This window comes from Bos indicus, chromosome 23 (assembly GCF_029378745.1).
Source record: "Bos indicus isolate NIAB-ARS_2022 breed Sahiwal x Tharparkar chromosome 23, NIAB-ARS_B.indTharparkar_mat_pri_1.0, whole genome shotgun sequence".
Lineage (NCBI taxonomy): Eukaryota > Metazoa > Chordata > Mammalia > Artiodactyla > Bovidae > Bos > Bos indicus.
In genome coordinates this window covers 30,924,674-30,937,015 of record NC_091782.1, presented here as the reverse complement: position 1 = coordinate 30,937,015, position 12,342 = coordinate 30,924,674, and the positions used below count along the sequence as shown (strand labels likewise).

The 12,342-nt window shown below is 51.7% G+C and overlaps 1 protein-coding gene across 1 annotated transcript in view; it reads right to left on the bottom strand.

The window, feature by feature from the left end:
- GABBR1 (gamma-aminobutyric acid type B receptor subunit 1) overlaps positions 1 to 12,342 on the bottom strand; it is a 28,900-nt gene that overhangs the window by 14,584 nt on the left and 1,974 nt on the right. The window contains exons 4-11 of the mRNA XM_070778273.1: positions 11,825 to 12,010; positions 10,445 to 10,465; positions 8,772 to 8,932; positions 5,282 to 5,416; positions 4,732 to 4,902; positions 3,584 to 3,685; positions 3,091 to 3,156; positions 2,456 to 2,647 (exon numbers count right to left, since the gene is read on the bottom strand). Coding sequence (XP_070634374.1) covers positions 2,456 to 2,647; positions 3,091 to 3,156; positions 3,584 to 3,685; positions 4,732 to 4,902; positions 5,282 to 5,416; positions 8,772 to 8,932; positions 10,445 to 10,465; positions 11,825 to 12,010 — 1,034 coding nt within the window. The remainder of the gene's footprint in view (positions 1 to 2,455; positions 2,648 to 3,090; positions 3,157 to 3,583; positions 3,686 to 4,731; positions 4,903 to 5,281; positions 5,417 to 8,771; positions 8,933 to 10,444; positions 10,466 to 11,824; positions 12,011 to 12,342) is intronic.

The following is a 12,342-nucleotide window of genomic DNA, read 5'->3' as shown; positions in this document are numbered from 1 at the left end:
CTATTTTTCTCCAAAACCACTCTAATCCACTCTCCCATATATGGCTCCTAAAAACTCTTTCTCTAAACCAGAATTTCTCAGTCTCTGCACTATTGACATGTTGAGCAGGATAATCCTTTGTTGTGGGGATGATCCTTTGCATTGTAAGTTATTTAGAAGTATTCCTGGGGACTTCCCTGGTGGTCCGGCAGCTAAGACTCCACATTCCCAATACAGGGGGCTGGGGATCGATCCCTGGTCAGGAAACTAGACCTCACATGCCACAACTAAGAGTTCGAATGCCACAACTAAGACCCAACACAACCAAACAAATATTTAAAAAAAAGAAGTAGAATTCCTGGCCAACTCATTAGAAACTAGTTGTGACAACCAAAACTTCCCTAAATATTGCAACCTCTGATTGAAAAACACTGCACTACCAGGCCTCAAAGTGTGGTCCTCAGACCAGTAGCATCAACATCTCAGGGAACTTGTTGAAATGTATTAAGTTTCAGTCCCACTCTAGACACACTGAATCAGAACTTCCAAGGGAAGAGCCCAGTCATGGTTCTGATACGGGCTAAAGTTTGAGAACTACTGATCTAAATGCAAGGCCTTCCTTACAGAGAGAAGACAACTCTGCTTTTCTTCTAAATCTCCTCGGTTCTGGGTCGTAGGCTCCACCCTTGATTCCGATCCACTTCTCTTGGTCCTATCTGATCCATCTATAACCTTGTGTCTAGTTAATTATTAAGATGGCTTCTACACTCTGAAAAATCTTGGCCTCTTCATCTGGCATTTTAGGCTATCAAGCAGGCCTAGCAATACCTCTAGACCTCAAAGGCAGGCACCATCTTTCTCTAGAGACCAAGAGTCAGAAAGAGATCCTCCAACTCAAAAGCCCAGGGGCCTATATACGCCCAACTAAATCCCTGTTTCCTATCAGGGCAGAGGAGCAGAAGGCACTATTGGCAGGTCCTGGGCTCAGCGCACCAACCAGCTTTTCTGGCTTCAGTTACCACCTCCTCTACTTCCCCAGGGTCTCAGGACAACTCACCTCTCAGGTGATCTACATGGAAACGACATGGCAGAATTTTTCTATCATAATTTTTCAACAAGATCCCTTGAAAATGTCACAGCACAGTATCCATGATTAAAGTACACATAGCAACTGACCCTTCCATCACAATCCACTGCCAGAATAAACTTCCTGAATCTTATCTCTCTCTTGCTCAAGAACTGTCATCTGCTAAACAGTGTTAGCTGATATAAGGGCAAGCTTTTTAGTGAGACTTCAAGGTTTTCCATGGGAGGTTACAGAGCAGATGGTTTCGAGTTAGATTCAACTAGAATTCAATTCCAGCTTCACCACTCAGCAGCTGGTGACCTGTGATAAATCACTTAACCTCTCTGAGTCTCAATTTCTTGGTCTATAAGATAGAAATGAAAAATCTACATCAGAATATCACTATGAGAGTCACTGAAATCATGTGTCTAAGCTCCTGGTTTACTATATAAAAGTGATTATTACTACAGCATCTTAAAAAGATAAGATATTCTTAGGACTTCCATGGCAGTCCAGGGGTTAAAATTCCACACTTCTGATGCAAGGGCCATGGGTTCAATCCCTCATCCAGGAATTAAGATCCTACATGCCTCGCAGTGTGGCCAAAAAAATAAAAAATAAATAAGATATTCATATGGTTTTACAGTTATTCACGTGCTCCTAGAATGCTCTCCAAGGTAGGTATTCCAGATCTGGGGCTGTACCTGAATAATAAGCAGACACATAGGTTTCCCTATCAAGCTCAGCCAAGATTCTCATACTCTTTAGTGCAGTCCTGAACCAGAAAGGAGGCTCCCCACCACACCACACCCTACCCACTTGTGCCCCTCACCTCTAGGCTGATTCCCACATCAACCAGTGTGTCTTTTAGCCCAAGATCTGTCACTAACCAGCTATCTGCAGCTAACTGATTTCAAAAATCCCTTCTGCATTTAAAATTCTAAAAGAAAATCATTTTTTAAAAAGCATCAGGAGCCAAGCTAATTGAGTATCAATCAAGAGTGAATACTAAGCAACTCTAAAGTGCTCTGAAGTCACCAAGAAAATAAAATGAATTTTTGCCCAGGAACAGCGCTGCTATAAAGGTGTGATTGCAGATGCAGCATCTATATTGTCATTAATACCTCTCCCTCATTTGACTTCTTGCCAACTGCTCCTTGTTTCCATGGTAACAGCCCTGCAACTCATCAGGGGCCCGCTGAACGTACCACTCTCTTAAGTCCCTCTTTCCTGCCCAAGGAAGTCATGGCAGAGATGGAATCCATAGAAAACACAATGCACAAGTTGAGGATGAGCAGAGGCCCCTTGCCCTCCTAAACCTCCAAGCCCCATACCTGCTCCCCACCTAAGAGACTCCCTCAGTCCCTTCCTCCTGCCCAGAGGCCATCTTCTAAGTCCTCACACACTCACCATGTTGGAAATGCTGCGAGTGTTGGCCGGGTTCAGCATGACGATCTCAGTGGTGATGTGGCCCTCCACCGCCTCGGTCATCTCGTCAACTGTGCAGTTGATGGACGGGTCATAGATCTTGAACCAATTGTCAGCATACCACCCGATGAGGAACCAGACATACTTCTTCCCAAAGAGCCGCTCCTTGTACACCTGAGTGCAAAGGAGGAGTGGGGCTGGGTCTTCGTTTCATTGCTTTGTCTTATCTCACATGACACTATTCAGCCTCTTTGGATTCAGAGAAAAGCAGAGCATTGAAAAGAGAAATCTACAAGTCTGGGGGTAATAGGGAAGGTTCAACTACTTCTCCTTCTAAGTGTCTCCCAGCCTCTATTTCTGAGTGGCCATTTCCAGCCAGACAGGAAAGATGAGATTCTTCCGGCTCCTCTGGAAACACAAAGTGATAGGAAAATGAGACCTGGAGAGAGTGTCACGTGTGTGAGAGGCCAAGATGTGGAGTCAGAGCCAACAGACAGGAATTTCATATTAATCTTATCCACTGATCATTTGCTCAGAGAGGCAAAGAGGAGAGCCCAGGAGACACCCAAGGCAAAGAGCCCACCCAGCACCCCTCCTTTCTCAGATTCCAACTCCACCTCACAAAAAACTTTCCGGGCTTCAGTCTCATAGAAAAGTCCCACGATGATCCGGGCATCCTGGCGCTATGGAATGGAGAAAGAATAGAGCTCCTGAGGGATGCAGGAAGGGGCCAAGGCAAGCACTTTCACAGCTTTGACTTCCTGTCCCAAGGCACTCAGTGTAGGGTTCTGTTTGATGAGTAGTGGATAAATGTCAACTACAGGATGAAGCTAACCTTCCCCGGGAGATGCTTCTGCCTCAAAGAATCAAAATTATGTGACTTGATGCAGGTGTTAGCTAACGCTACAATGGTAATCAAACTGCAATAGATTAATGTACCAAATCAACACATTACACTTCTTAAATTTATACAACATTGTGTGTCAATTATATTTCAATACCAAAAAAAAAAAAAATCCAACCCATCCCTGTCTGCCTCTTTTCCCACCCACTACTGTTCCCCCCACCCAGACCCTTACAGGCTGGGCCCACCAGCCCCCACCAGCCCACCTTAAGGTTTTTGACGGGCACAGCTGGATCCGAGAAGAAACTCTGACGGAAGGTAATCTCGATTCCAGCCTCCTTAACCCGTTCCTCCAGGTCGTCCAGAGTCTTGGGAGGGGATGAGGAACAAACAGAGGAAGCACAGGGTGCACAGTGGAGTAAAGCCTGGAGGTGTCACCTGGGACCACATACTCAGAACAAAGGAAGAGCGGTTCTGAACCAACAGCTCTGTCCCCTGTGGGAAGAGTTTGAAGGAGAGCTTCTGGGGTCTTAGGACATGGCTTCCTGCTGGGAAGGTACTTGGTGAATCCCTCCTGAGGCTCTGAGTCCAGGGAAGTCACCCCATCACCCCACCCCTGCCTGACAGCAACAATTGGGGAAAGGAAAACAGAAGAACCAGGAAAAGACAAGGCAGAGTCTGGTCTAGGCAGGATGATGTCAACCTCAAGAGGCAAGTGGGCAGATAGACAAAAGGATCAGAGAATGTCCTGAGTCACTGAGAAGGTTGGGGGAGGATTAAAGAGTCACCGAACATGAGAGTGAATAGAGGACCCAAAGAATAGAATTAAAGAGAGGGAGCAGACTGTCTTCTTCGGGTAAAGAGCCAGGTATTTCCTTTCTACCCCCCTCAAGTCTCCCTTTTCCCCCTCCACCTCTCCCTGCACGTCTGCACCTCCGCGTCAATTACAAACCACATGCACGCACGTGTCTGTCTGCCTCTCTCTTCTCTCCCTCCTCCCTGGCTCCCTCTCTATTCCCTCTCTTCCCATCACACACGCCCACCACCTCCCCTGGAGTGCCTCTGGAATCTACTACCTCCCCAGGTTCTAGTTCCATATTCTCTCCCTCATCTTACTTCAACTTTAAAATGAACCTACTTTAATAGAACTGGGTTGCTTGGAGTCTATCTGTCTGGGGGATAGAGGCATCAAAGCAGGGAAAAATTAAAGATCCTAAAATCAAAAAGTTGGAGAGGGTCCTGAAAATCCAGCTGGTTCACTCCTCTGGTTACAGGAAGAGTATGCACTTAGCCCACTCAGAATGTGTCCTCTCTTGATAAAGAACCAAGGTCTTTGCCCCCAAAAGGAATCCCGTGTCGCATCCCTCTGGGCTGGGATTTGAGCCCAGGCACCCATCACCCCATCCATCCTCACCGAGGTGAAGACCTCAGTGGTCTGCTGGATGGTGGCGATCTTCTTCCAGCCCCACTTCTCGAAGAGTTTCACCCGGGTGGGATTGTGGAGTGTGGCCGACGGGTGAGTTCGGAAGAAGGTAGGAAAGCGTTGTCGGTTCGACAGGGCCGGTGAGCTGGAGCCGTAGGAAAGCTACGAGAGGAGGGACAGCCTTCTGTCCCAGTGTGTTCCTGGCAGCCTCACTAAGAGAGCTCCTTCCACCCTTCCCTGCCTCTGGGCTTCTCTCCCTCACTCTCACCAAGCCTCCCTACTTCTGCCCAAGGAAAAGTGATTCTCAAAAGCCCCCTCCCTCAGGGTACCCTTTCACTCATCTGCCTTCCATTCCTTCTGATGGTGAGCAGGTCAGCTGCAGCCCTGTCAGGCCACTGCTGCTAGCAGGCCAACTAGCTCAGGTCTCCAAATGACTCTGATTTTGGAAGCATGGCCACTGTGGTCCTCAATACACCCCCCTCTTTTGTAAATGGCCCAAGACGGGACAGCCCCACCTTCTGGCCCTCAGGGCCCCGCGTACCACAATGAGGTTCCACATCCTGGCAGCCTCAGCCACGAGCGTGGAGACAGAGCTGCAGCCAGGCATGAGGATGATCTTGATGGGGTCGTTGTAGAGCAGCTCGTACAGGTACTTGGTGGCTTGGCCCGGGTCACACTGCACGAGGGCGAGGATGGAGGGGGTGATGGAAAGCTACCCCAGGGCTCCTCCCCTCCCTGCAATTCCTACTCTCTTCTTTTCCCCAACAACCTAGTCACTTGCCTAGTTACCCATCCCCCTGCTGAATCTCTTCTCATTATCCCCATTTCTTCTCTTTCCTGAGTCTCCTTTCCCCTCATTCGTGAAACACCCTTCTCTGCCTCCCACCTGGCACCTTACCCACACCCTCTCCTGCATGCCCTCTGCCAGTGTGCATGCAAACACTGCCTTCCCTCCTCTCAGTGCATCCTCAGACACCCCCTAGCCCACCTTCCCTCGACGACCCCCTCCCCTTTTCCTTAGGTTTCTATGCTCCAAACACCTGTGAGTAGAAAAGAGTCTGCAGGAATATGAATAAATTTTCCCCCAAGTCCCCAGACAGCCTTTTGAAAACCATATTATGAAAAGTCCTCCCTCACCTCTGCAAACTCCCTCTCCCACCTGCTAGTTTTTTTTTCTTCCCTCTTCTCTTATCAGGGCTAGAGACACACAAACAGGAGAGAACAGGGACAGACCCCCAGTGGGTCCTGGCTCAGTGGATTCATGCCCTCCTGCTGGGCTCTGACATTTGGTGCATTGGGAAAAAAAGACATTCAGGGGCAGAAGGGGGTGGGGAGAAACAAGGATGAGGGAAGAGCTGGGGAGAATAAATAGAATGGGATGCTTGAGAAACCAGATGCTTTCAGGGGTGCCTGCAAGAGAGGGACAGAGCTGGGAAAGTAAACAATGCAGAGAGCTAGAGGGGCGGAGGGGAAGTGAGGGGAGGAACAGCCAGCCGTGGGGCTCCCACTGCCTGTTCCCCTCCTGCTGAAATATGACATTTCAGAAGCTGCTGGAGCCCCAAAGGAAGGGGGGAAGAAATGGAAGCCAGTGGGGAGCCAGGGCAGAGGGGACAGACAGGAGGACTGGGGAGGGTGATGGAGGGCAGGGCAAGTAGAAGGAAATAAAGAAGGCCCCCTAGGGCCTGCTCACTTCCCACTGAGGCCTGACATTTGGGACACGGTGGGAAGTTGGAGAAGGGGGAGTCAGGGGAGGCTGGCCCATAGAAACTCCCTGCTGCCCACCCAGGCCTACCCCTGCTAAGGGCAGTGTTCAGTGCCTGCTCAACTGCATGTTTTGAAGGTTTGCATCCCTCTCACTTGGGCATCTTTGTGTATCTTTACCATCCTCACGTCCCAGCTTCCTGCATCTATCACTCCAGATCCTGCCCCCAGCTTCTCCCAAGGGTCCTCAGTGGTCCTCCCTTTCTTGTCTGAGGGGAGGTTATTAGGAACCATGAGGACATATAAGAACACATAAGAAACGGACAAACAGGGCAATGTACAGGACCCTAATGTCTTTCCTTCTGTTTCCTGTTTCCTTCCCTACATTCTCTTGCACTCCTTCCCCCTTCCACACTCTATCCATCACTGCACACTCCCTTGGCCACATGATTCTCACCCTCTCCCCAATAGACCAGAACTGTCTTCCTCTCTCTCCTTTCCTCTCTCTCCCAAGGAGCAAGGATCCGGATTTGCAGGCAGGAAACGACACATTCCAGTTTGTCTGCCTTTTCATCTCCCCCTCGCCGCCTCTGCTATTTTCTCCTCCATCTCCCTTCTCTCAGGTCCCCATCTGCTCCCCAACACCTCCAGGGAATCACCTGTCATGGTGGATGAGTTGGAGCTCACACCCAGGGCTCCCCTAGCTCCCCATACGATCCCTTATCCTAAAGCCTGCACCCATCCCTCCCTGTCCCTCTCCCCAGATTCCCACTCCCATAGCCAATTACCATTCTTCTAAACTGACTCCTCCATGGGATCTGACCCTCTTTCTCATCCTGCCTCTCCTACACTAACTAGTTCTTTTCCTGTGTCCTGCTACCCTTCCTATAGGCATCCTGGGGTTAGCCACATAAGATTTTTATTGGTGAAAATGCAGACCCTTGGGACTCATCCCTGACCGAGGAATTAGAATCTGGATTCTTAACAAACTTCTCTGGTGAGGCTTAGGTACACTGAAGTTTAAAAATCACTGTGAAAGTGTCAGAAGAGATTCAAAGTTCCAGAAGAGTCCTTGTACCCTCTCCTACTCAAGCATCCCATCTTCAGCCCCACCTCTGCCCCCTCCTCCCTCACACAGGTATTTCTAGGTGTACACTGCTGTTCTAAAGAACGACTATAAATGCCCAGTCCACCCCAGGTGTAAGATCACCAGATGCTCACCCACCCCTGTGCTCTTTCACTCTCCCCCAAACCCTTAAGTCTCTGGGGCCTTCTGGGAGAAATGATAGATTTGCGGTCCCAAATCACCTTGCTTGCCTGGGCCACGTCCTCCCCCATACTCCTAGTCATTCATGGGGGGACTGGGGTGGGAAAGGAATCTTACAGAACTACCCCCTATTACCCCTGGACCTTTTCCCCTCTCCCACTTCCCCCTCTCCCTAACCCTACATTCCATTTCCCTTCTCACATCTTAAAAGGCCACAATGCTGCAGGGAAGACAAACTCAAGAGCCAAGTTCCACAAGACACCCCAGGGTCTCAGGCTGTCACCACTCCTCTTGCTGGCCCCCCTCCCCCACTGCCATTCTTTCCTGTTCTTTCTCCTCCCTGCATTCTGACTTCTTGCCATCCCCATGCTCTTGTGGGGGCTCCTGTGTAGACCTCTAATCCCCTTCATTTTCCTAGCGCCTCTGCCCATCTCTTGACCATTAGCCTTCCTGACTACAGTAGACCACAAAACAATTCCACGATCTAGGAATCCACAACAGGGTTGCAGACGGAGGGATGAGAAAGAGTCAGGTGGGGACCCAAGCTTCCGTGCTGTTTGTTGTGATAAATAAACTAGAGCACTCAAGTCCCTCAACATTTTCCTGATTGGGTCCCTATTCCTTCCGCTCCAACCTGCTGCCAAGATTTACCTTGTTACCATGGTAAATGTAAACCCCTGATCCAGCTCCATTCCCTCCATCCCCCAACCCACCCCAGGGTTAGTTTACTCCCGGGAGGAACCAGATCGGCTTGTTCCCTAAAGCCATCACCAGTTTTTCCAGCTACCCTCGACTTGGGCACTTCCAGGGGTCTCGGAGAACAGAAGGGTCTGCCTTGCAGCGTGATTAACCACCTCGAACCCCTAGACCCTCATCTTGAACCTCCAGCCTCTGCCACTCTCCCCAAGCTCCCACAACCCCCGCCTATCTCCAGCTAGTCACACATAGGAGGGGTCTGCCTGGCAATCGCAGACGCGACTCAGACTAAGGCACGTGCAGCAGGCCCCCTGCCCCCACCCAGCCTCCACCCCCCCCACCCACCCACTCCCCTGTCCGGGGCTACCTTGCTGTCGTGGTGGATGAGCTTGAGCTCATAGTCCGGCAGGATGTCCCTGCGGCTATTCACGTCCTCCAGCGCCATCTCCACCGCGGGCTGGCAGGCCTGGCCCCCCGGCCAGCCCCCGCTCATGGGAAACAGCGCCCCGATGTACACAGCGCGCCGTTCTGAGGAGGGGTGCGGGGGGACCCGCGGGTGAGGCCGCGGGAGATGAGGGGAGTGGGAGGCCCGCACCAGAGTCACCCCCACCGCCAGCACCACCAGGACCAGCAATGGCCACCCAACCCCGGGAGAGGGGGCCCCCGGACCCATGGCAGGGGGCGGGCGAGGGGGTGGGAGCTGCTTGCGGAGGGGGACGAGCTCAGGGGGGACACTTTTCCTGGGGAGGGCTGCTGAGGGGCTCTCGGGGAGGCGCCTCCATCCCTGGTTTTGTGCGGAGGAGGGAGATAGGGTCTCGGGAAAGCAGGGAAGGTTGGCCTCCTACGGCCCCCACGGCTCTGGCTCCCGCCACCGCCGCCGCCACCGCGGACTCTCCTCGCGGACTGACTGACCGACCGAGGGGAGGAGGCGGAGAGAGAGGCAGGGCTGGGAGGGGGCTCTGACGTCACGGGCGGCGCGCGGCGGCGGGGAGGGGGTGGGGGGACCGAGTTGGGGAGGGAGGCAGGGGGCGGGGACCGAGGCGAGAGCGGCTGAGGGAACCTCAGTCTGAGGGGAGGGGAGGAGAGGGCGGCCGCGACCCCCAGGGTGACAGGGACGGACGGGGAAGGGGAGGGTCCCAACCTAAGGGAACGTTCGGGGAGGAGGAAAGAGGGCAAGGGGTGTGCCAGGAGGGCGGGGTGGGCGGAGGGAACCGCGGGTGGCTGAAGCTCTGAGGGGCGAGGGATGGAGACGCGAGGACGAGAGAGGGACGCGAGAGAAAAGGGGCTGGCACCTGAGCGTCTTAATGGGGGTGTGAATAGATGGGGTGAAGGGCTGAGGGGTGGGGAAGAGGGCGATGGGAACGGTTTTGGAGAGAAAGGGAGAGCTGGGAGGGGAAGGCTGGGGTAAAGGCGTGGAAGTGGGGGGTGCGGATGATGTGGACAGAGCAAGAGAACAAGGAACTGGGTGGACAGAGTCTGGACAGAGAAAGGGTGGTGGAAGAAGGAACTGAGATGAAAGAGAAGGGAAAGGGCGTAGGGAAGGGAAGGATGTGGGGAGGCGCTGAAGGTAAGGGAGAGTGAGGCCTGGCAGTGGGTGATATGGGTGGGCCGGGCTGATGGAGTCAGCAGGTGAAATCCTAGTAAGGGGGCAGGCAGGAAAGGTTCCAGAGAAGGTCGGAAGGAACCCCACCGGGGCAGGCGAGGTGGACGCTCCGGGTCTCCCAGCACTCTGCCGCCCCCTGCTGGGGCTCTGCCATTTGGCAGAAGCGGAGTCTGGAGGAGGCGGAGCCGAGGGGGGTGCAGCCAGGCAGGGAGATGGGAGGGACCGCAGCCTCTCAGAAAACCGGGACTGGAGGCTGGAAACAGGTAGGGAAAGAAAGGGCCGGCCGCGTACTGGGGACTGGGGTGAGTAGGGGAAGGTGGGGCAGGGATGGGGAGGATGAGAACCCACAACCTAAGGGGCAGAATCCCTGGAGGTGGAGGGTGAAGAGTGAGGGGTAAGAGGATTGCAGTGCACGCGATGAGGGTTTCTGATCTCACCTGAGTGTGGCGTTCGATTCACTGGCAGCAGGAAAGACGGGGATCAGAGAAGAGTTACCAGTGGCGCCCGGCTTCCCAGGCCTGATCCCCAGCCCCCTCCCACACCAGTCCATGCCGAAGAAGACCAGGGGGGAGCAGAAGCCTGCGTTTCTGAGGGGAGGGTGCCTGGGAATAAGAGCAAGTGGGGCTGTGGGTCATGATTTGTGGTTTTCTTCTTTTATTTTTCATTGGACAACAGAATATGAGACAGGAGTGCCAACAGCTAAGACATGGGCAGATCCTGGTTTTGTGGAGCCTAAATATTATAAAATTTGGGGGTCTCTCTTTAAGAGAAAAAAAATTACAAATGCGATCGACTTGAAGCTACTGCTGTTAAAATATCTTACTCTGGCAGTTTTTACAAAACCCTGTGACCACGTGAACACATTATTAAACCCTCTACGTTTTTCTTTTCGAGCACAAGAAGAGGCCTGCATAAGAAACCCTGGAGCTTAAATTTTGTTAGTGTCATAGTTAATTCATCCCTGGATGGGACTCCCACTTCCCAGAATGGAGTGGTAAACCACAAACAGAATAATTAAAATGAAGAAAGCCAGGTCCAAGCATCTCGAGAGGCAGAGGGTCTACAAAGGTAGAGGAAGCGTGAGGTATGCCTGCATCCCAGGAGAGAAGATTGCAGAGGGAGAATCTGGGAGCCCAGGAAAGTGGGAAGTTTGCAGAACCAGATGGAGAAACAGGTAATGGACACAAGACAGATTCCCTTGGGGAATGATGGAGGTTGTCTGGGAAGTATAGAAAAAAGACTGTCCTCTTCCTTCCCCATCCCTGGATTGTTCTTAATGTTCTGACAATTCTGCCCCCACTTTGAAGTCTTTTAATTTTTACCCTGATAATTTTCCACCCTGGATATTCTTTTCAATCTTCTTAATTTTTCTAAATATGACATATGGTTTATTGCTGAGTCTTTACAATAATTCAGGCATATAATGAATGGAGAGAGATCAATTCTAGAAGAGGATCATGCATAGGAAATGTTAAGTTTACAGAAAGGGACTGAGGCTGGGGGAAACTGTAGTATTTGAATCTTAAGAAGGGTGATGGAGGGTGAGATTCATAAAGGAAAGAAGAAAATGTGAGACCCAAGGGTTGAAAGCATGGGGAAGATATTAACAAGAGAAAGGTAAAAGAAGGAAGCCCTCAGCATAAAGTGGAAATGGGGAACTTCAGGAGGAAGTCTGAGGCAAGTGGATGGAGGAAAGAGTGGAGCATTCACCTCTGCCTCCCCAAAGCACCCTGTTCTCCCCACCACCCATTCCCACCCCGCTCCCATCCTCTGACAAGCGTCCTCATCCGCTGCATGCAGGCAGCTGTTCCCCTCACCCTGGCAGTGGGGCTTGGGGATGCTCCACTGGCCCTGACTACAGATGCTCCGGGAGCTGCCCACCAGATGAAAGTCGGGGTCACATCGGAAATCCACCCGGGCTCCGTCCAGAGCTGGGAGGTCCCCACCCGTCAGGAAAACCTTCCCATTTTCCAGGGTCAAATAAGACTTGGAGCAGATTCGGACTGTGGAGACAGGAAAATAAAGAGAGAGGCGAGTTGAAGAAGGCTCCTTCCCCTTAGAGAGAGGGAGGGGGCTCAGCTTTGAGTTTGAGTCCACAAGCATCCTACTCTGCGGGAAATCAGGTATTAAAAAGATAACTTCTCTAGTTTCCAGTCCGCCCTTAACCCTATAAGCATCTACATTCAGAAAAGAAACAAAAAAAAAAGAAAAGAAACAGCATTTCCATCATAGGAACCCAAGATGGAGCTATAAGCACATAAAATGGGATCTCTTCAAAGTGGGCGGTTGTCTGGCTTTGAGATGTGTAGATGTATGTAACTTTAGATGCACAATC